General features: G+C 33.3%; 1 protein-coding gene across 1 annotated transcript; it reads right to left on the reverse strand.

Moving 5' to 3' along the window:
* Positions 1–150: 150 nt before the first annotated feature.
* On the reverse strand, positions 151–8,672 carry LOC109005358 (protein SLOW GREEN 1, chloroplastic). The gene is made up of 4 exons (XM_018984273.2): positions 7,825–8,672; positions 5,830–5,976; positions 5,535–5,615; positions 151–849 (listed from the first exon to the last, which is right to left on the reverse strand). The coding sequence occupies exons 1-4, from the start codon at positions 8,545–8,547 to the stop codon at positions 673–675; spliced, it is 1,128 nt and encodes a 375-aa protein (XP_018839818.1). The 5' UTR covers positions 8,548–8,672; the 3' UTR covers positions 151–672.
* Positions 8,673–25,103: the final 16,431 nt, after the last annotated feature.

Genomic DNA, 25,103 nt, shown 5'->3' on the forward strand with positions numbered 1-25,103 from the left:
AACAAAGCCAAACCTAACTGAACATATTTACCTCATCGAAGCAAAAAGATTGAAAAGATTTAGAAAGAAAGCAGGAAATGGATTTTTGCCATATTTTGGCGATCAAGCACAGATGTCTACAGAATTCGGTCGGCTAAGCTACCACAAGTCTAAGAACAAATCCTACACAGGCCCGTTTCTGATCATTTACTTTGATCATATAATGTACAATTCACCCCAAATGGGGAGAACCTATAGATGAACAATTATACTCTATACAGCCCCCCAATCTCTAATTTCAAGCTTCTCCGGAGCAAAAACCAATGTCCTCGCCATATCATTTAGGCAAGCCCCATCTGAACTAACTAGCACTGCCCCATATCCACATAAGACTGTCTTGGAATTTGACCAGCCCCACTATTATGAAACAAACCCCAACTAAGATCATCTGATACAACAACAATTTGTCCAAAACTCATTTGAAACATACCAAGACTCTAATGTAGAACATCCCAGGTATGCATGTTTGCAGACCAAACTATTACAAAGTAAAACCATTCACACATGGCAACTGCTTTGCACTCGAACGCAATATTCTACGCACAGAAATGCTACCAGCCATACAATGTGCAGGAAAAAAAAAAGTGAATGGTTTTATTCTTAGTTATCCAAAAAATAAAAAGTGTGAACGCTTTAATTATATGGGGATTTAAACTCCTTTTGAAACCGCTCCTGAGATTTGGCTTTTGCTGCCAACACAACATCATCCACAAATCCCCTTTGTGGAAATTCTTCAGGCACAAGAGCTCGATATGTTTCGAACTGTTCAGCAGCTTCCTTCTCTTTATCCTGCAGGCTGTATATAACTCCCTGCCACAAAATAAAGAAACCGTCGTAATTGCGGTAAACAACAGGCACTGTAAAGGCATCAAAATAGAGGGTAAAGTTTTTAGAGCAATACCAAATTGATTTTATTTATTTTTTTGATCAGTAATACCAAATTGATTTTATATCCTAAAATGAATTATTCTTCCTTTAAATCATATAGTCCATACAATTAATTGTACCAATTCAACAAAGACAATGGGCATTGCCGCATTGTGTTTGGGCATTGATAGATGCTTGTTCCTTAATGGTAAATCTTTTCAAGAGAACTTGAACAAGAACAAAGCCCCCGCAACCAAAGGGAGAGGTGCAATTTATCTGTGCCAATGAGAGTAAAATATGACAAACTTGTGGAATTTTATGGTAGAGGAAAAGAGAGGGCTGGGGCATGGAAAAAAGGAGGTGGAGTTAAAATAAAACGTGAATTGCAAGAAGTGACGTTGTAACATCCAAACCCAAAATTTTTTTAGGCTTTATAAGTTTGGACCACGGGCCCAATCTTTTTAGGCTATTATTTGAGGATCTAGTATTGAGGACATAGGATTGGATATGAAATTATGGACCTAGATTCAAAATACAGTAGATTTGGCCCATTAGGTCCATATATGGATGGATAAGCCCAAGTATTTTCTAGACAAAGCCCATTTGATTTTTAGCTGTTAAATTCGTGATAACCGGAAACCAGCCCCAATTATGACTCTTAAATGGACCCAAAGAATAGCAACATATTTACCCTAGGACTCCTAGCCATTAGGATTCCTAGAACTCATTTTCAAAACAAACTGAGTTAAATTCGTACAGCCCTATTATTAGGTTTTTCAGGTCTCATTAAAAGAATTGTATGGCCTAAAAACTAGAAAAGCAGAGGCTGCTATGAGTCTGGAAAGTTTTTATGGCAATCCCATGTGATGTTCTTCAAGAAAACCAATCCCTAACCCTAGACAACTGCTGCAATTTCAGACGATTGAAAAAAGAACCAGCCTCACCCTATCAAGTCCAACCCTTTTCCAGCAATTTCAAGTACGTGATTATTGACACGTTTGTTATCAATAGATGCAGAGAGGTAAGCAGCATGATAATACCCTTACATGTACGGTAAACAATGTTTTTTCAAAGTATTATGTATGTATGGCCCTTTATTGGAACCCCCTATCAAGTTATGATGAAAGTGATTTTTTATATTTTGCTAATACATGTTTTACATGAATCATGATATATTTTCATTTATGATTACGATAAGATGTCATTATGTGTTCTTCATGCATCATGGAAAGAAAGATAAAAGACAAGTTATGAAAGAAGCTTTAAGAATGGCCATAAGAAATGCATGGTGCCAATGCAGTTATGGGTGGATGTGCAAGTCATGGGCTTAAGCGTGGTCCACCATAATATGTTATGCTAAGTTAAGCGGTTCCCCTTGTGGCCACAACCAGTCCGAGCACAACCCTACACGCAGGGGTTAAGGTGTGCTAGCCATTAAAGAAAAGGAAAGACAAACTTAATGAATTATGAGTAGTACATGTTCCATATTTATGTTAGTATAAGTATTGAGTATGCCCTCCTTTCAAGAAAACCCTATGTTTATTATGTTTATTGTATGATGTGCTACTTATTGAGTATTTGACTCATTTTGGTTGTTTGTTTGTTTGTTGTTTTATGTTTTTCAAATGTCCAGGTAAAGATAGTTTTGACGAGCTGACAGCCAGGCATAGATCATATGTCAAGGGATTTTCAGTTTTAAATTTTCCTGCTATGAGATTATATTTTTATGTTATGTTTTTTCGGTAATTTATTTTTTGATAAACTAGGTATTTTTATCAAGTTGGGTCTCTTTACAGGGCAAAGTTACGAAAGCCAGTCACACTCCTTTATACGGAAAGGGGGAGTTACAGACGAGTCCATTGTAAAATATGTCTTAATCCAGCAATGATTTTCTATATATGATCAACAATAACTTATTTTTTTATCACTATGAGTATGATCAATAATAAATTCATAATCCAGTAATGATTGATATTAATATGTTATTAATCTATTATTGAATTGATACAATAGGTGCTGAGAAGTAACGTGCATTCAGTAGAATGTCTATATATTTATTCTCACTAATTGCTACTCTCAATTATCACTAAAATCATAATATACCAACACATATGTCAGGTGCCTTGAATAAGGATAAAGCGCCGGGTCCAGATGGCTTTACTATGGCATTTTCCAGACTTGTTGGGAGGTGGTGGGAGGGGAGCTTATGCAGGTTTTTCAGGAATTTTTTTTGTCTGGAAAATTTGAGAAAAGTTTAAATGCTATTTTTATTGCACTTTCCCTAAAAAAGTTGGTGCAATGGAGGTGCAAGATTTCAGGCCCATTAGCCTTGTGGTTAGTATGTATAAGATAATTGCCAAGGTCCTTGCCAACAGGATGAGCACCATTATGGATAAGATTATTTCGAAGTCCCAAAATGCTTTTGTGAGAGAGAGACAAATTTTGGACTCGGTTCTTATAGCTAATGAATGCTTGGACAGCAGGCTTAAGTCGGGAAGTACCGGGTATTTTATGCAAACTAGCTATGGAGAAGGCCTATGACCATGTCAACTGAAATTTTCTGTTGTATTTGTAAAGTAGATGTGGTTTTGGGGAAAGATGGCAGGAGTGGATGCAGCATTGCATTGTGTGGCGATGGCTCGGTTCTCGATTTTGGTAAATGGTGATCCTATGGGTTTCTTTAATAGTTCACGGGGGCTACGACAAGGTGACCCACTATCACCGCTCTTATTTGTGCTTGTGATGGAGGCTCTTAGTAGAATGGTGTCGGCTGTAGTAGAGGGAGGGTTTTTTTCAGGATTTTTAGTGGGGGCTGCTAATCATGGTTCCACCACTATTTCTCATCTCTTTTTTGCAGATGATACGTTGTTGTTTTGTGAGGATAGGGCAGAACATATTCAATCTTTGAAGGCCATCTTACTATGTTTTGAAGTGGCATCTGGATTAAAGATAAACCTTGCTAAAACAGAGATAGTTGTGGTGGGTGAGGTAAGAAATATTAGAGGATTGGACAGCATATTGGGTTGTGTGGTTTCTTCGCTATCATTGAAGTACCTTGGTCTTCCATTGGGAGCAAATTTCAAAGCCAAGACAATTTGGGAGGAGGTACTAGAGAAATTAGAGCGAAGGTTAGCCGGGTGGAAAATGTTGTACTTATCGAAAGAGGGGCAAATCACACTTATAAAAATAACTCTTTCTAACCTTCCCACTTATTTCTTGTCTTTATTTCCCCTTCCGGTGAGCATTGCATCTAGGATTGAGAAACTTCAACGCGATTTTCTGTGGAGTGGTCTAGGAGATGAGTTCAAATTTCATCTAGTTGGTTGGGATAGAGTGTGTACTCCATTGAGAGATGGTGGGTTGGAGGTCTGTAATGTTAGGTCCTTTAATAAGGCTCTATTAAGGAAATGGTTGTGGCGTTATAATCATGAGAGGGAAGCCTTATGAAAATGGGTGATTGATACGAAGTATGGGAGTGCAAGAGGGGGTTGGTGTTCTAATGAGGGGAGGGGGGCTTATGGGGTTAGGTTGTGGAAGCATATAAGGCAAGGGTGGGGGGATTATTCAAGAAATACTCGGCTGTGTTTGGGGGATGGCAGAAGAATTAGCTTTTGGGAGGATGTGTGGGCGGGAGATTCGGCTCTTAAGGATGCTTATCCTAATATTTTTAGAATTGCACGAGATAAGGAAGCTATGGTGGCTGATGTGAGGGTAATTAGTCATGGTTTACAGGTGTGAAACATTAACTTCACTAGGGAGGCACAAGATTGAGAAGTGAGTGTGTTGGAGGAGTTCTTCAATCTGCAGTATAACATCAGTGTGGGAGATCCAGATGAAGACACGATGGAATGGAGACCTTCTAAGAAAAGAAAATTCTCGGTTTGCTCCAAACAAGATGTTCTTTCCTATTTTCCATGGAAGAACATCTGGAGGACTAAAGCACCTCCCAAGGCTGCATTCTTTGTTTGGACAGCAGATCTAGGGAAGATCCTAACCATTGATAATCTAAGAAGGAAAGGAATTATAATTATGGACTGGTGTTGTATGTGCAAAAAGAGTGGGGAATCGGTAGACCATTTACTATTACATTGTGATTTTGCAAGGGAGATATGGAACTACTTTTTCAGCAGTATGGAACTAGCTTGGGTAATGCCGGGAAGGGTGATGAAACTACTAGCTAGCTGGCGAGGGATCACAGGGACACCACAGATTACAGCAATGTGGAAGATGGCTCCTATTTGTATTTTCTGGTGTATTTGGAGCGAACGAAATGATGACTTTTTGAAGATCATGAACGTTCCTTGGAGGATTTTAGGAGATTTTTTTGGAAGACTTTATTTATGTGGGTCATTGCTTTAGAGTTAAATGGTCTCAGCTTCCAAAACATTCTTGTAACAGTTTCTAGTTCTTAATTTGGTATATTCTTATGTATACCTCCGGTGTACTTGGACTATGCCTATCTTTATCAATACAACTACTTATTACTTATAAAAAAAAAATATATATGTCAGGAGCCTACAACTCCATCCAGGGTGTTGACTATGTAATTTGACTAGATAAATGGAAAATGATAGCAATCCAACCCACAAATTTTAGCAGCAGCAATCAAATAGTGCAAATAGACTCACCTGGCACAGATAAGGCCGAAAATCTCGAGGATTCTCATTGACCAGATCTTGAAGCTTCTTCAATGCCTCATCCAATTCCCCCTATGAGGCATACAATTAAATAAGTACTTAACAAATGAGAAGATCTTATATTTTCTATGAATAACATATCTGCCAATTAATATATCAATTTGTTCCTCAAGATGCAATGCTAGCACAATAGAAGGATATAATCTCAATGGTGCAAACATCCAAGCACCCCCACCCCAAGTCAAAGGTTTTCCAATTTAAGCAGCTAGTAGTGATTACAAGTCACCTCTACAACATGCATTTGTGCAATTAGGATTTTGATATTCCTCGCCTCAGTTTCTCTATTTTCAAGGCAAGCAATATCTAGAGCTTTATTCAGCATCTCCAAGACAGCTGGGCCTTCATGGTTCTTATGCATTACCAAAGCCAGACCCTGTAGAAAGAGGACAACTTTGAGTTTCATTGCTCAAGTATAGACCTCGAACAAGACAGAGGCATCGTGATGCATTTACAAATCTGTTATGGAGTATGCATATAAAACATGCAGATGACCTTGAACAAATTAAACACCCATGAAATGCTTTTCAAGATGCATGTAGCCAGCTAGATACCAGGGTAAAACCCAACTAAAAACAAAAAAAGTATAAACAATAGTCAAAAGATCTCTAGTAACTGGTAACCTACATACTATGTCTGTTGAAGATGCAACTTAAAAAATCTGCCCAGAGAAAACACTGAAGAAATTTCTTCTCAAAGCACATCTAGAGCAAACTTTCACATATTTTGAATAAATAATTTATTGATAAGACAGAAAAAGATGAAACTAGCATTTCTCTTTTAGGTCTCGTTTGTTTTCTAAGATGAGATAAGTTGAGATTCAAATTAAAAATTTAAATAAAAATATTGTATATATTTTTTAATATTATTTTTGTTTTGGGATTTGAAAAAGTTGAATTATTTATTTTATTTTGGGTGGGAATTTGGGAAAGTCGTAATGATGAGATGAGAGGTTTTCAAAGTTTTGGGTTATAGTCTTGAAAGCAAACGAGGCCTTAGAGTCCAAGTAGCACACGGAAACTTCCATATGACCTTTTGCATACATACTATCTGTCGATTGGCTTTTTAATAACAAAAAGCCAGTAGATTCTTCTTAGACTACTATTGGGAAAATTTTATAAACAGAATCACTACCGACGGCCAGTTGATTCCCGAATGTTATTTACCTGGTTATTAATAAAACTGTTTCAATTTAACTATTCAAAAATATAACCAGTTGAGAGATCAGTGAAATTGCAGGTGCCAACAGGCTACAAGGGCTCCCTTTTCCCAACCATCTACACACTACAACAAGATTCACTTTACTTTTAACTAAAAATAACAGAGCACCTACCCTATCAAAGTACGTTCTTTAAGGCAACAGTTCAACTTCCAAGCAGAAGAATGTCATGGATGGCAACATCCTTCTTGGTTAATTGAACAGACAAAATCGAAAGTATTAAATTCATGACAAGCAAGAATTAGAAAATAGTGATTTTTCGGACATGACATGATGGGCCTCAAAAATAATTTTAGCTGCCACCAAAAGCAATTTCCGTTCAAATTTTTCTGAAGTGCATCCATTCACCCCAAAGGTTCTTCATTTTTTTTCTCTTTTTCCTTTAATATAAGTTACCCTCCCTCAAAGATTTACCTCAACCTTAACTCCCCTGGTGTTAATTTTCAAGAGAAACAAAAACTAAAAAAGAGGAAAAGATTTTAATGATCTATGTCTAGAATAATAGAAATCTCACATCATACCACGTGTATGAACATGGAGAGACGATAGTTTCTTATGGAAGTTGGGGAAATAAATGAGTGTAAAAAGAATAGTGGCAGCAACCAGTTGAAGCTCCTCTGAAGAAGTTTCCATATCTCACAGTACTAGAAAAATACACGTGTGAACCTAATTAGCGTTTGCAATGTGAATTTTCACACGTACCAAAGAATAATGAACAGACTACTGACAGAACATATGTCCCGCTTACAAAGTCCTAAACCAGTCTCAAAGACTCCCCAGTACGCGGCTTACCAACCAAAGTAATTGTTCTTCACACATCTATCTCAAATTCTAGTCCGCCTTCATAGATATATAGACATTCAATATAGCTTAAAAGTGATGTGTCCAATTCATTCTGTATATATGTAACTAATTACACTTGATACACCTACAAAATCATAAGCATGGAAGCGGCAACAAAGTTTTAAAAACTTCCAAACAAAAATTAAAATCCATGAACCATACATGTAAAGCTCTGAGTAAGAGAGGCGTCTCCTCCAAGATTTCCTTAAACAGTCTCTTAGCCTTACTCAATTGACCCATCATCTCATAACAATGCGCCATCAACAGCCTCCATTCAACCTCGTCAGGCTCCTCTTTAATCAACCTCTCCACGTACTGCACAGCCTCCTTTGGCTTCCCTCTCCTCATTTTCCCATATAAAACCACCTTCAAAGCCTTGACATTTCTTGGGTCCTTCTCCAAAACCTTCTCACACATCTCCTCCTCATCACCTTGCCCTTTCTGAGTATCTATCTTTTCCTCCATATTTGCAGCAGAACTACTTGTTTGAGCCGTTAGTGCTATAGCTGCTCCAGTTTTACGGCACCCCATAAAAGTTAATATACCAATAAGCAAAACCACTATCTTCTCTGACAAAAATTTAGAAATGGTTTTCTGGGGCGAGAGAGAATAATCCAAATTTGAGAGCTTTGAAGTGGGCACGCTAAAACTGGAGGTTTGAGAGAAGTGAGTGAGGAGGTGAGAGGGTCTTGCAGATACACGGAGTCGGGTTAGTCGAAATGGGAGTGATAGACGATTGAGTGATTTGTGAAAGCAGGTTGAATTGATGAAGGATGAGATTGGTGGTGATTTAAATGATTTACCGAGCTTGGAGTTGAGAAATTTGGGATTGTGAATTTCTTTCTGTATGCAGAGAGAGGTAGTAGTGATTGAAGATGAAGTCATTCTTCAGCCCAATTGAGTATTGACCATGAAATCTTAGGATTTGGTATTTTGATTTTAAGAGCGTGAACTCCAAACAAACACTTCCGGTCTGGGGTTTTAGATGAGCAAGAGTGCGAGTGTCTTCTAAACGGGAGGAACTTACTCGAGATAGTCGGTCCATACAATATTCTTTCATCGAAATTAAATTTTTTTAAATAAATATTAATTTTAATTAATATTATTATAAAACTTTTAAGAGAAATAATAAAAGTTTAGAAAGATTGCAACATAAGAGTAGCTCTTCATAAGTTTAATATCATTTATTTTGAATTTTTTATATTATACAAATGATCTTTAAGACACAATTTTTTAGGAATAAAAAATATAAAATAATGATACATGAATTAATGAGATATATTCATAAATTTTAAGAATCTCAAGAGTTGATTCATGAATGTAGTAGAATTCTAAAAGGTGGAATCTAATTTCTAACTGGTCATCCATCAAGTTCATGCATATATTTATAACACTACCCATTGATGACCATACATAAAGAGCATGCATAGTTAAAACCTTGCCCAGGGAAAAACACGATGGAAAAAAAAAAATCAATGGAGAAGGAAAAATATACAATATTCTCGTGTGCTTTGGAATGCTGTAAGATTATATTGTTTAAACCCTTCAAAACAAAACTTAATAAGAAAAAACCTTAGTGAAGGAAAAAAGTACAATTCATTTGATTATTTTCTCCCTATCAAAAGTATGTAGAGCTTAAATCGTTTACGATAAAATGTCATTGAGTTGACCCATTTTGATTTGTACACCAACTTCTTAAATGTTGTAATTGGTAATGTTTTAGATAATAAATTCACCAAATTATCACATGATCGTAGTTGCTTAACATCAATATTACAGTTATTTTAGAGTTCATGTGTATAAAAGATATTAGGTGAGATATGTTTGGTTCTATCACTTTTGATATAGTCTCATATGATTTGTGTGATACAAGCAGTATTATCTTAATATACTATTGTTGGGCTATCTTTGATTGTAGATAAACCACATTTTTCTCGAATGTGTTAAATTACTAATCTTAGCTAGATGCATTCTCGATTTGCTTCATAAATTGCAATAATATTTGAGTGGTTGGAAGAAGTAGCAGTTAATGTTTGCTTGACAGATCTCCATGAAATAGCAGCACCACCCCAAGTGAATAGGTATTCTGCTTATGATCTTCTTTTATGCGAATTAGAAATGTAACTTAAGCCTGCACAACCAATTAACTAAAGATTGGATCCTTTTTGACAAAATAATTACATGTCAATTGTTCCATGAAGATAAGGTAGAATATGTTTAACCGTCATTTCAATGCCTTCTAGTTGGTGAAGAAAAGTATATTTCTAGAAAGTTAACTGAAAATGCAATATCTGGTTGTGTGCAATTTGCAAGATACATCAAACATCAACTGCACTTTGATATGGTACATCAAACATCAACTGTCTTCTTGTGGGAGAAATTTATCTTTTTCACATCAAGTGATCGGAAAACCATTAGAGTACTCAAAAGATGAGCTTTGTCCACGTAAAAATTTTCGAGTCTTTTTTCTGTATATGTTGACTGAGCGACAAAACTCCATTTGAAAGTGTTCAATTTGCATAGAATCTTAAAGATACATGAAGTTGGATTAGTTGAAATGAGAGTGTTAGACGGTAGAGTGGTTTGTGAAAGTAGGGTGAACTGATGAATGATGTGATTGAGGGTGGTTTGATTGACTTACATGGCTTGAAGTTGAGGAATTTGGGGTGGTAAATTTTTGTGTAGACAAAGGCAATAATGATTGAAGTTGAACCTATTTTTGAACTGAGATGAATCAAATAAAAAAAATGGTTACAACAACACAACCCAATTGACCATGAAAACATTAGGATTTTGTGTTTGATCTGCTCAAGCGTGAACTCTAAACACACTTTCAGTTTGAGGGTTTTAGATAAGAAAGAGTGAGAGTGTGTATTGTAAACGGGAGAAACCTATCTGAAATAGTTCGGCTCCTGATGCAGATATTATGTCCTTTATCAAAATTAAAATTGTTTCAATAAATATTAATTTTAAGAGAAATGATATTTGCAGTCATGGAGTATGCAAGCGCCGTGTAATCTCTTTCAAAAAATTAGTAAATATGAGACTCACATGAAAAAATTAATTTTTTAATAGTGAAGCCCACTCTTTCTCAAAATGATTGCACGGTGCTTATGCAGTCCACGACTGTATATAGCATTACTCTAATTTTAATTAATATTGTTGCTAAACTTTTAAGAGAAATAGTAAGAAAATAGAAAGATTGCAATATAAGAGTAGCTCCTCAGGAGTTTCATATCATTACTTTGAATTTCTTGTGTCCTACGAATGATCCTCAAGACACCATTTTATGGTGATAAGGAATATGTAATGGTGATACATGAATTAATGAAATATATTTATTAATTTTAAGAATCTCAAGAGTTGATACATGAATGTGGTAGAATTCTAAAAGGTGGAATCTAAATCGTCATCCAACAAGTTCATGTAAATACTTATAACACTATCACTTAGAAGACCATACATAAAGAACATGCATCGTTAAAACCTTCCCAAGGAAAAAAAAACAATGTCGAAGGAAAAATAGTATAATATTATTGTGTACCTTCGAATGCTATAAGATTGCCTCGCTAAAACCCTTCAAAGGAAAACTCAATGAGAAAAAAACTTGGCAAAGGAAAAAAGTACAATACATTTGCTTATTTTCTCCTGCTCAAAAGTATATAGAGCTTTAATCGTTTATAATAAAATATCCTTGAGTTGACTCATTCCAATTTTGTGTACCAACTTATAAAATGTTTTAGTTGATAATGCTTTAGAGAATAAATTCGTCAAATTATCACATGATAGTATTTACTTAACATCAATATCATCGTTTTTCTAAAATTCATGTGTAAAAAACAACTTTGGCTAGATATGTTTGGTTCTAGCATCTTTGATATAGTCTCCCCTGATTTGTGTGATACAAGTAGCATTATTTTCATATAATATTATTGGACTATCTTTGATTGTGGATAAACCACATTTTTCTTGAACGTGTTGAATTATTGATCTTAACCAAATGTATCATCAGCATGCTTCATGAATTGCAATAATCTCAAAGTGATTGGAAGACATAACAACGAATGTTTGCTTGATAGATCTCCATGAAATAACAATACCACCCTAAGTGAATAGGTATCTTATTTGTGATATTCCTTTATGCGGATCAAAAAGAAAACCTAAGTCTACATAACCAATTAATTGAGGATTGGTTTATTTTGGACAAAACAATCGTATGTCAATTGTCCCACAACGATAGTGTAGAATATGTGTGACCCTCATTCCAATGTCATCTAGTTGGTGAAAAACAATATTTTGCTAGTAAGTTAACTAAAACTGCAATATTGTCATTTACAAGATACTTCGAAGCATCGACTAAACTTAGATATGGTACTTCAGGATCAAGAATTTCTTCACTGTCTTCTTGAGGACAAAATGGGTATTTTTTCACTTGAAATGATCGAACAACCATTAGAGCACTCCCAATGGGTTATGTAAAACCCCTATTTCTGTATAATTGGAAGAAAATAATATAAAAGTGGTATCCAAAGGATGATCTATTTCATTTATAATTTCTAGTTGACCATAGTGTTACCGCTACACTTAGTAGTAACTGTTCACAATTGTAAATAATTTTTTAATTATTTCTCTCTCATATGCTTGTCTTCCACCCAATGTTTCTCATGCACTCTGCACCTCCATTTCGTGTGTTTTCTTGCGTGTCTCCTATACTCTCCTCAGCAACATTAATTTCAATATCAAATATATATATATATATATATATACACTCTCATATGTCCGGAAAGAAAGGACTCTCTAATTTGGATTAATTTAATTATATAATCTATTCTTTTTATTTTAATTAATTTATATTTTGATGAAATGAATAAAAAATACTAAAAAATATAATATTTAAATGATATGAAGAAAAAATAGATAAATTGATGTATGATATATTATAAAAGTCATTATATAAAATAGAAAAAATGAGTTTTGATGATGTATTTTAAAGGATATGATGAATAATCAATAGGGAGTGCTCTTAGAGTACTCAAAGGATGAGTTTTGTCTATGTAAAAGTGTTTCATGACTTTTTCTGTATATGTTGACTGATGGACAAGAAATTCATTTGAAAAATATTCAATTTGTAGAGGGTCATTAAGATACATGAAGTTTGGTTAGTTGAAATGGGAGTGTTAGACGATAGAGTGGTTTATCAAAGTTGGGTGAATTGATTAAAGATGTAATTGGAAGTGGTTTGAATGGCTTACAGAGCTTGGAGTTGAGGAATTTCGTGTTGTGAATTTATGTTTGTGTGTATAGAGGGGTAGTAGTGATTGAAGTTAAACCCATTCTTGAGCCGAGACGAATCTTATAGAAAGAAATGTTTACAACAACACAATCCAATTGACCATGAAAACCCTAGAATTTCATGTTTAATCTGCTTGAGCGTGAACTCCCAACAGACACTTTCGATCTAGGGATTTTAGATGAGAAATAGTAGGAATGTGTATTGTAAATTGGAGAAACTAATATGAGACAGTCCGGCCCCTGATACAGATATTCAGTCCTTTATCTAAATTAAAATTATTTTAATAACTATTAATTTTAATTAATATTGTTCTAAAACTCTTATAATAAGTAGTAAGAGAATAGAAAGATTGCAATGTAAGAGTAGCTTTTCAAGAGTTTACTATTATTTATTTTGAATTTCTTGTGTCATACGAATAATCTTCAAAAAACAATTTTATAGGGCTAAGGAATATGAAAGGGTGATACATGAATTAATGAGATACATTCATGAATTTTAAGAATCTCATGAGTTTATACATGAATATGGTAGAATTTTAAAATATGGAACTAAACATACCTCCTTCAATGACCATACATGAATGTGGTAGAGTTTATTCACCAAGTTCATGTATATATTTATAATACTTCCCCTTGAATGACCATACATAAAGAACATGCATCGTTAAAATCATGGTAAAGAAAAAATCGATAAAAAAAATCAATGGCTAAGAAAAAATAGTACAATATTCTTATGTACCTTGGAATGCTGTAGAATTGTCTAGTTAAAACCCTTCAAAGGAAAACTCAATATAAAAAAACCTTAGCAAAAAGGTAAGAAAAAAATAATCCGTATGATTATATTTTCCCCCTCAAACGTATGTAGAGCTCCGATCGTTTATAATAAAACATCTAGTTGACCCATTTCAATTTTGTGTACCAACTTCTTAAATGTTGCAATTGGTAATGATTTAGTGAATATATCCGCCAAATTATCACATGATCGTATTTGCTTAACATCAATATCACCGCTTTTCTAGATCTCATATGTATAATAGAACTTTGGCGAGATATGTTTGGTTCTACCACCTTTAATGTAGTCTCCTCTGATTTGTGTGATACAAGCAATATTATCTTCATATAGTATTGTCAAGATATTTTTTTTTATTGTGGATAAACCAAGCTTTTCTTCAATGTATTGAATTATTGATCTTAACCAAATGTGTTGTCAGCCTGTTTCACGAATTGCAATAATCCCTGAGTGTTTGAAAGAAGTAGCAACTAATATTTATTTGACAAATCTCCATGAATAGCATTACCTCCCCATGTAAATAGGTATCCTCTTTGTGATCTTCCTTTATACGAATCAAAAAGGTAACCTAAGTCTGCATAACCAATTAATTGAGGATTGGATCGTTTTGGATAGAACAATCACATGTCAACTATTCCACGAAGATAACATAGAATATGTTTGACCTCATTCCAATGCATTCTACTTAATGCAGAACTATATATTGCTAGGAAGTTAACTAAAAATGCAATATCTGGTTATTTGCAATTTGCAAGATACATAAAATAATTAATTGTACTTTAAGATCAAGAATTTCTTTGCGTCTTCTTGAGGGCGAAATGGGTTTTTTTTTTTAATATGAAGAGATCGGATAACCATTGGAGTACTCGAAAGATGAGTTTTGTCCATGTAAAAGTGCTTAAGGACTTTTTCACCATATGTTGACTGTGGACGAGAAATCCATTTGAAAAGTGCTCAATTTTCAGACGGTTTTGAAGATACATGAAGTTGAGTTAGTTGAAATATGAGTGTTAGGCCTCGTTTGTTTTCCCAACTCCTTTCAACTCATCTCATCTCATCAAATCATTATAACTTTTCCAAATTTTCACAAAAAATAAAATAAATAATTCAACTTTTTCAAATCTCAAAATAAAAATAATAGTAAAAAAATATATTTTAATAATATTTTATTCAAATTTTAACTTTAATCTCAATTCATCTCATCTTATCTACGAAAGCAAACGAGGTATTGATGATAGAGTGGTTTGCAAAAGGAGGGTGAATTCATTAATGATGTGATTGGTAGTCGTTTGACTGACTTACGGAGCTTGGAGTTAAAGAATTTCGGGTTGTGAATTTATGTTTGTGTTTAGAGAGGAACAATAGTAATTGAAGTTAAACCAATTCTTGAGCCGAGATGAATCATATAAAAAGAAGTGGTTACAACAGTACAACCCAATTGACCATGCAAACCCTAGGATTTTGTGGTTTTAGCTAAAGAAAAGTGCAAGTGTGTCTTCTAAACGGGAGAAACCTATCCGAGACAATCCAACCCCTGATACAGATATTCTATCCTTCATCTAAGTTAAAAAATTTTAAATAAATATTAATTTTAATTAACATTGTTGTAGAACTTTTAAGAGTAGTAAAATAATAGAAGATTGCAACGTAAGAGTAGCTGTTTAGAAATTTAATATCATTTACTTTGAATTTCGTGTGTCATATGAATGATCCCCAAGACACCATTTTATAGGGATAAAGAATATGAAAGAGTGATATATGAATTAATGAGATACATCCATAAATTTTAAGAGTCTCAAGAGTTGATACATAATGTGATAGAATTCTAAAAGGTGGAATCTAAATGGTCATCTACCAAGTTCATGTATATATTTATAACACTCCCACTTGGATGACTATACACAAAGAACATGCCTGGTTAAAACCTTGCAAAAGAAAAACCTGACGGGGAAAAGTCAGTTGTGAAGGAAAAATAGTATAATATTCTTGTTTATTTTACAATGCTGTAAGATTGTCTCGTTAAAACCTTGCAAAGGAAAACCCAATGAAAGAAAACCTTAACAAAGGAAAACAAAGTACAATCTCTTTGCTTATTTTCTCCTCTTCAAAATTGTGTAGAGCTTCAATCGTTTATGATCAAATACCATTGCATTGACCCATTCCAATTTTGTATACCGATTTCTTAAATGTTGCAGTTGGTAATGCTTTAGTGAATAAATATGCCAAAATATCACAAAATCATATTTGTTTAATATCAATATCATCGTTCTTCTGGAGCTCATGTGTAAAAAAGAACTTTGGTAATATATGCTTGGTTCTACCACCTTTGATATAGCCTCCCCTGATTTGTGTGATGCAAGTAGCATTATTTTCATATAATATTGTTGGGCTATTTTTTATTGTGGATAAACTAAAATTTTCTCAAATGTGTCGAACTATTGATCTTAACCAAATGCGTTCCTGGCTTGCATCATGAATTGCAATAATATCTGAGTGGATGTTTGCTTGACAGATCTCCATGAAATAGCAATATCACCTCAAGTAAATAGGTATCTTATTTGTGATCTTCCTTTATGCGGAAGGTAACCTAAGTCCGCATAATTAATTAATTGAGGATTGGATCATTTTGCACAAAACAATCACATGTCAACTGTTCCACGAAGATAGTGTAGAATATGTTTTACCCTTAGTCCAATACTATCTAGTTGGTGAAGAACAATATCTTGTTAGTAAATTAATTGAAAATACAATATTTGGTTGTGTGCAATTTGCAAGATACATCAAAGAATCAACTGCACTTAGATATGGTACTTTAGGATCAAGAATTTATTCGTCATCTTCTTAAAGGTGAAATGGGTCTTTTTTCACATTAAGTGATCATTGGACAACCATTATAGTACTCAAAGGATGAGTTTTGTTCATGTAAAAATAATTCAGGAGTTTTTCTGTGTATATTGACTGATGAACATGAACTTCATTTCAAAAGTGTTCAATTTGTAGAGGGTCTTGAAGATGAAGTTGGGTTAGTTGAAATGAGAGGGTTAGACGATAGATAGGTTTGTGAAAGCAAGGTGAATTGATGAATGATGTGATTGGTCGTGGTTTGGTTGACTTATAGGGCTTGAAGTTGAGGAATTTGGGGTTGTGAATTTTTGTGTAGAGGAGGTAGTAATGATTGAAGTTGAACCAATTTTTGAGCCGAGATGAATCATATAAAAAAAAAGTGATTATAACAACACAACCTATTTGACCATGAAAACCCAAGGATTTGTGTTTGATCTGCTCGAGCGTAATCTCTAAACCGACACTTCCAATCTAGGGGGTTTTAGATGAGAAAGAATGAGAGTGTGTCTTGTAAACGGGAGAAACCTATCCAAGACAGTTCGGCCCCTGATACAGATATTATGTCATTTATCTAAATTAAAATTGTTTAAATAAATATTAATTTTAATTAATATTGTTGTAAAACTTTAAAGACAAGTAGTAAGAGAATTGAAAGATTTCAATGTAAGAATAATTCTTTAGGAGTTAAATATCATTTACTTTGAATTTTTTGTGTCATACAAATGATTCTCAATACACAATTTTATAGGGATAACAAATATGAAAGGATGATAGATGAATTAATAATATGCATTCATGAATTTTAAGAATCTCAAGAGTTGATAAATAATGTGGTAGAATTATAAAAGTTAGAATCTAAATCGTCATCTACCAAGTTCATGTATATATTTATAACACTCTCACTTGGATGACTATATACAAAGAACATACATCATTAAAAGTTTGCGAAAGAAAAACCCGATGGAAAAAAGTCAATGACGAAGGAAAAATAGTAAAATATTCTTATTTACCTTAGAATGTTTTAGGATAGCCTCGTTAAAACCTTGCAAAGGAAAACAAAATAATAAAAAAAAAACCTTAATGAAGGAAAAAAAGTACAATTCGTTTGATTATTTTCTCATCCTCAAAAGTATGTAGAGTTTCAATTGTTTATGATGAAATATTCTTGCGTTGACCCATTCCAATTTTGTATATCAATTTCTTAAATGTTACAGTTGGTAATGCTTAAGTGAATAAATACACCAAATTATCACAAGATCATATTTGTTTAATATCAATTTCACCATTCTTCTAGAGCTCATATGTAGAAAAGAACTTTGGCGAAATATGCTTGGTTATACCTCCTTTGATATAGTCTCCCCTAATTTGTGTGATTCAAACAACATTATCTTCATATAACATTGTTGAGCTATCTTTGATTATGGATAAACCACAATTTCTCGAATGTGTTTAATTATTGATCTTAACCAAATGCGTTTCGAGCTTATTTCATGAGTGGTTAAAAGGAGTAGCAGCTAATGTTTGCTTGACAATTCTCCATGAAATAGCATTACTAGCTCAAGTGAAAAAGTATCATCTTTGTGATTTTCCTTTATGTAGATCAGAAAGCTAACCTAAGTCTGCATAAACAATTAATTGAGGATTGGATCCTTCAGATAGAACAATCGCATGTCAACTGTTTCACAAAATTAGTGTAGAATGTGTTTGACCACATTCCAATGTCTTCTAGTTGGTGCAGAACTGTATCTTGTTAGTAAGTTAATTGAAAATGCAATATTTGGCCATTTGCAATTCACAAGATACATCAAAGCCATAATTGCAGTTAGATATGGTACTTTAAGACCAAGAATTTCTTTATTGTCTTCTTAAGGGCAAAATTAGATTTTTTTTTCCACCTAAAATGATCGAACAACCTTTGGAGTACTTCAAGGATGAGATTTGTTTTATGTAAAAGTGTTTCAAGACTTTTTCTTTATATGTTAACTAAAATTTCATTTGAAAAGTGCTCAATTTGCAGAGGGTCTTGATGATACATGAAGTTAGGTTAGTTGAAATGAGAGTGTGAGACAATAGGGTGGTTTGTGAAAGCTGGGTGAATTTATGAATGATGTTATTGGTGGTCGTTTAAATGACTTAGAGAACATGAAGTTGAGGAATTTTTTATTGTGAATTTTTATTTGTGTGTAGAGAGGGGTAATAGTGATTGAAGTTAAACACATCCTTAAGCTGAAATAAACTATATAAAAAGAAGTGGTTACAACAACATTATCCAATTGACCATGAAAACCTTAGGATTTGGTGTTTGATTTGCTCAAGCGTGAACTTCAAACACACATTTCTGGTATGGGGGTCTTCTCAATGGGAGAAACTTATCCGAGACAGACCAGCCCCTGATAATCCTTCATCTAAGTTAAAAAAATTTAAATAAATATTAATTTTTATTAACATAAAATTTTAAGAGAAGTATTAAGAGAATAGAAAGATTGCAATGTAAGAGTAGCTGTTAAGGAGTTTAATATCATTTACTTTGAGTTTCTTGCGTCAAACGAATGATGCTCAAGACACCATTTTATATGAATAAAGAATGTGAAAGGGTGATACATGAATTAAAGAGATACATTCATGAATTTTAAGAATCTCAAGAGTTGATATATGAATGTGGTAGAATTCTAAAAGGTGGAATCTAAATCGTCATCCAATAAGTTCATGTATATATTTATAACACTACCACTTGGATGACCAAACATAAAGAACATGCATCAATAAAACATTGCCAAAGAAAAAATCCAATGTCGAGGAAAAAATAGTACATGATTATTGTGTACCTTGGAATGCTATAGAATTGCCTCGGTAAAACCCTTCAAAAGAAAACTCAATGAGAAGAAACTTAACGGAGGAAAAAAGTACAATATATTTGATTACTTTCTCATTGTCAAAAGTATGTAAAGTTTCAATCATTTAAAATAAAATATCGTTGAGTTGACCCATTCCAATTTTGTGTATGAACTTCTTAAATGTTGTAGTTGGTAATGCTTTAGAGACTAAATCTACCAAATTATCACATGATTGTATTTATTTAACATCAATATCACCGCTTTTCTGGAGTTCATATATATAAAACAACTTTGACGAGATATATTTAGTTCTACTATCTTTGATATAGTCTCCCTTGATTTGTGTGATACAAGCAACATTTTTTTCATATAATATTGCTAGGCTATCTTTAATTGAGGATAAACCACACTTTTCTTGAACGTGTTAAATTGCTGATCTTAACCAAATGTATCTTTCACATGCTTCATGAATTGGAGTAATCTCATAGTGGTTGGAAGAAGTAGCAACTAATGTTTGTTTGATAAACCTCCATGAAATAACAATACCACCCCAAGTGAATAGGTATCCTATTTGTGATCTTCCTTTATACGGATGAGAAAGAAAACCTAAGTCTGCATAACCAACTGATTGAGGATTGAATTATTTTAGACAAACCAATCACATGTCAATTGTTCCATGAAGATAGTGTAGAATATGTGTGATCCCCATTCCAATGCCATCTAGTTGGTGAAAAACGGTATCTTGCTAGTAAATTAACTGAAAATGTAATATTGTCATTTATAAGATACATCAAAGTATCGACTGCACTTAAATATGGTACTTTTTAGAAGAGTTTCTTCTTTGTCTTTTTAGGGCAAAATGGGTTTTTCTTTCACTTGAAGTGACCGGGCAACCATTAGAGTACTCAAATGATGAGCTTTGTCCATGTAAAAGTGTTTCATAACTTTTTCTATATATGTTGACTGATGGATAAGAAATTCATTTGAAAAGTGCTCAATTTATAGAGGGTCTTGAAGATACATGAAGTTTGGTTAGTTGAGATGTGAGTATTAGACAATAGAATGGTTTATCAAAGCAGGGTGAATTGATGAAAGATGTGATCGGTGGTAGTTTGAATGATTTACAAAGCTTGGAGTAAAGGAATTTCGGGTTGTGAATTTTTGTTTGTGTATAGAGGGGCAGTAGTAATTGAAGTAAACCCACTTTGAGCCGAGACAAATCATATAGAAAGAAGTGATTAAAACAACACAACCTAATTGACCATGAAAACCCTAGGATTTCGTGTTTGATCTGCTCGAGTGTGAACTCCTAACAGACAATTTCAGTCTGGGGGTTTTACATGAGAAAGAGTAGGAGTGTGTATTGTAAACTAGAGAAACCAATCCAAGACAGTCCAGCCCCTGATACAGATATTCTATCCTTTATCTAAATTAAAATTATCTTAATAAATATTAATTTTAATTAACATTGTTATAAAACTTTTACTAGAAGTAGTAAGAGAATAGAAAGAGTGCAACGTAAGAGTAGCTCTTCAGAAGTTTACTATCATTTACTTTGAATTTTTTGTGTCATACAAATGATCCCCAAGACACAATTTTATAGTGATAAGGAATATGAAATGGTGATACATGAATTAATGAGATCAATATATGAGTTTTAAGAATCTCATGAGTTTATACATGAATGTGATAGAATTTTAAAATGTGGAATCTAAACACTCCCCCTTGGATGACTATACATGAATGTGGTAGAGTTTATCCACCAAGTTCATGTATATATTTATAGCACTTCCTCTTGAATGACCATACATAAAGAACATTCATCGTTAAAACCTTGGCAAGGAAAAACTCGATGGAAAAAAATCAATGCCGAAGAAAAAATAGTACGATATTTCTGTGTAACTTGAAATGTTGTAGGATTGCCTCGTTAAAGCCCTTCAAAGGAAAACTCAATATGAAATAACCTTAGCAAAGGAAAGAAAAGAACAATCTGTATGATTTTTTTTTCCCCTCAAAAGTATGTAGAGTTCTGATTTCGTTTATAATAAAACAATCAGTTGACCCAATCTAGTTTTGTGTATCAACTTCTTAAATGTTGCAGTTTTTAATGCTTTAGTGAATAAATCTACCAAATTATCACATGATCATATTTGCTTAACACCAATACCACCGTTTTTCTGGATCTCATATGTATAGAAGAACTTTGGCGAAATATGTTTGGTTCTACCACCTCTGATATAGCCTCCTCTGATTTATGTGATACAAGTAGCATTATTTTCATATAGTATTGTCAAGATATTTTTTATTGTGGATAAACCAAGTTTTTCTCGAATGTATTGAATTATTGATTTTAACTAAATGCATTGTCGACTTGCTTCATGATTTGCATTAATCTTTGAGTGTTTGGAAGAAGTAGCAACTAATGTTTGTTTGGAAAATCTCCACGAAATAACATTACCTCCCCGAGTGAATAGGTATCCTCTTCATGATCTTCCTTTATATGAATCAGAAAGGTAACTTGAGTGTGTATAACCAATTAATTCAGGATTGGATCATTTTGGATAGAACAATCACATGTCAGCTATTCCACGAAGATAGCGTAGAATATGTTTGACCACATTCCAATGCATTCTACTTAATGTAGAACTCTATATTGCTATGAAGTTAACTGAAAATGTAATATTTGGTTATTTGCAATTTGCAAGATACATAAAAGAATCAATTGTACTTAGATATTGTACATCACGATCAAGAATTTCATCGCCATCTTCTTGAGGGCGAAATGAGTTTTTTTCGTATGAGTAGATCGGACAACCATTGTAGTACTCGAAGGATGAGTTTTGTCCATGTAAAAGTGCTTTAAGACTTTTTTGCTATATGTTCACTGATGGACTAGAAGTCCATTTGAAAAGTGCTCAATTTGCAGAGAGTCTTGTAGATATGTGAAGTAGAGTTAGTTGAAATGGGAGAGTTAGATGATGGATTGGTTTTTGAAAGCAAAGTGAATTGATGAATGATGTGATTGGTGGTGGTTTGAATGACTTATAGAGCTTGGAGTTAAAAATGTAAAATTTCGGGTTGTGAACTTATGTTTGTGTTTAGAGAGGAACAATAGTGATTGAAGTTAAACCTATTCTTGAGCCGAGATGAATCATATAAAAAGAAGTGGTTACAACAACACAACCCAATTGACCATGAAAACCCTAGAATTTGGTAGTTGATTTGCTCAAGCGTGAACTCCAAACAGATACTTCTGGTCTGGCGGTTTTTGATGAGGAAGAGTATGAGCTTGTCTTCTAAATTGGAGAAACCTATCCGAGACAGTCTAGGCCCTGATATAGATATTATATCCTTCATCTAAGTTCAAATTGTTTAAATAAATATTAGTTTTAATTAACATTGTATTAGAACTTTTAAGAGAAGTAGTATGAGAATAGAAAGATGGCAACGTAAGAGTAGCTCTTCAGAAATTTAATATCATTTATTTTGAATTTCGTGTGTCATACAAATGTTCCTCAAGACACAATTTTATAGAAATAAAGAATATGAAAGAGTGATACATAAATTAATGAGATACATTCATAAATTTTAAGAATCTCAATTGTTGATACATGAATGTGGTGGAATTCTAAAAAGTGGAATCTAAATGGTCATCCGCCAAGTTCATGCATATATTTATAATACTCCTTCTTGAATAACCATACATAAAAAACATGTATCGTTAAAACCTTGCCTAGAAAAAATCTGATGGAAAAAAGCCAAAGGTGAAGAAAAAATAGTTCAATCTTCTTATGTACAATGGAATGTTGTAGGATTACTTCGTTAAAACCCTTCGAAGGAAAACTCAATGAGAGAAAACCTTAGCTAAGAAAAAAAAGTACATTCAATTTGAATTCTTTTCTCCAACTCAAAAGTATGTAGATTTTAATCATTTATTATAAAATATCCGTGAGTTGACCCATTCTAATTTTGTATACCTACTTATTAAATGTTGTAATTGGTAATATTTATTAGAATAAAATTTTCAAATTATCACATGATTGTATTTGCTTAACATCAATATGACCGCTCTTTTGGAGCTTATGTGTATAAAAGAAGTTTGGTGAGATATGCTTGGTTCTACAACTTTTGATATAGCCTCCCATTATTTGTATGATATAAGCAGCATTATCTTCATATAATATTGTTGGGTTATCTTTAATTATGGATAAATCATGTTTTTCTCGAATGTGTTGAAATACTGATCTTAACCAAATGCATTATCGGCTTGTTTCATGAATTGCAATAATATCTGAGTGGATGAATGCTTGACAGATTTCCATGAAATAATAGTATCACATCAATTGAATAGGTATCTCATTTGTGATCTTCCTTTATGCAAATCATAAAGGTAACAAAAGTCTACATAATTAAGTTTGGTAAGATATGCATGGTTCTACCACTTTTGATATAACCGCCTCTTATTCATGTGATATAAGCAACATTATATTCATATAATATTGTTAGACTATCACTGATTATGGATAAACCATACTTTTTTCCGAATGTGTTAAAATATTGATCTTAACCAAATGAATTCTCGGCTTGCTTCATGAATTGCAATAATATCAGAGTGGATGTTTGCTTGAAAGATCTCCATGAAATAATAGTATCACCTCAAGTGAATAGGTATCCTATTTATGATTTTCCTTTATGCAGATCATAAAGGTAACATAAGTCTGCATAATCAATTAATTGAGGATTGGATCATTTTGCACAAAATAATCATATGTCAACTGTTCCACAAAGATAGTTTAGAATATGTTTGACCCTTATTCCAATACTATCTAGTTGGTGAAGAACAATATCTTGTTAGTAAATTAACTGAAAATGTAATATTTGGTTGTGTGCAATTTGAAAAATACATCAAAACATCAATTGCACTTAAATATGGTATTTTAGGATCAAGAATTTATTTATCGTCTTCTTGAGGGTGAAAAGGGTCTTGTTTCACATCAAGTGATTGGACAACCATTAGAGTACTCAAAGGATGAGTTTTGTCCATGTAAAAATGATTCGGAAATTTTTCTGTATATGTTGACTGATGAATATGAGCTCCATCTCAAAAGTGTTCAATTTGTAGAGGGTCTTGAAGATATATGAAGTTGGGTTACTTGAAATGAGAGTTTTAGGCGATAAAGAGGTTTGTGAAAGCAGGGTGAATTGATGAATAATGTGATTGGTCGTGGTTTGGTTGACTTACAGGGCTTGAAGTTGAGGAAATTGGGGTTGTAAATTTTTGTGTAGAGAGAGGCAGTAATGATTGAAGTTGAACATATTTTTGAGCCAAGATGATCATATAAAAAAGAAATGGTTATAACAACACAAGCCATTTGACCATGAAAACCCTAGGATTTGTGTTTGATCTGCTTGAGCGTAATCTCTAAACAGATACTTCCAGTTTAGGGGTTTTAGATGAGAAAGCGTGGGAGTATGTCATGTAAATGAGAGAAACCTATCCGAGACAGTTCGACCCCTGATACAATTATGTCCTTTATCAAAATTAAAATTGTTCAAATAAATATTAATTTTAATTAATATTGTTGTAAAACTTTTAAGACAAGTAGTAAGAGAATAGAAATATTGCAATATAAGAATAGCTCTTCAGGAGTTAAATGTCATTTACTTTGAATTTTTTGTGT

Source organism: Juglans regia, chromosome 1 (genome assembly GCF_001411555.2).
Source record: "Juglans regia cultivar Chandler chromosome 1, Walnut 2.0, whole genome shotgun sequence".
In the NCBI taxonomy this organism is placed as follows: Eukaryota; Viridiplantae; Streptophyta; class Magnoliopsida; order Fagales; family Juglandaceae; genus Juglans; species Juglans regia.

Bases quoted from the DNA above. Each gene is read 5' to 3' on its own strand.
- LOC109005358 (XM_018984273.2), bottom strand. From the start codon at position 8,547: ATGACTTCATCTTCAATCACTACTACCTCTCTCTGCATACAGAAAGAA. The intron at 5,616-5,829 runs GTGACTTGTAAT...TATGCCTCATAG, and splicing joins CACAAATGCATGTTGTAGAG to GGGGAATTGGATGAGGCATT. The intron at 850-5,534 runs GTGAGTCTATTT...ATTTTGTGGCAG, and splicing joins TTCGGCCTTATCTGTGCCAG to GGAGTTATATACAGCCTGCA.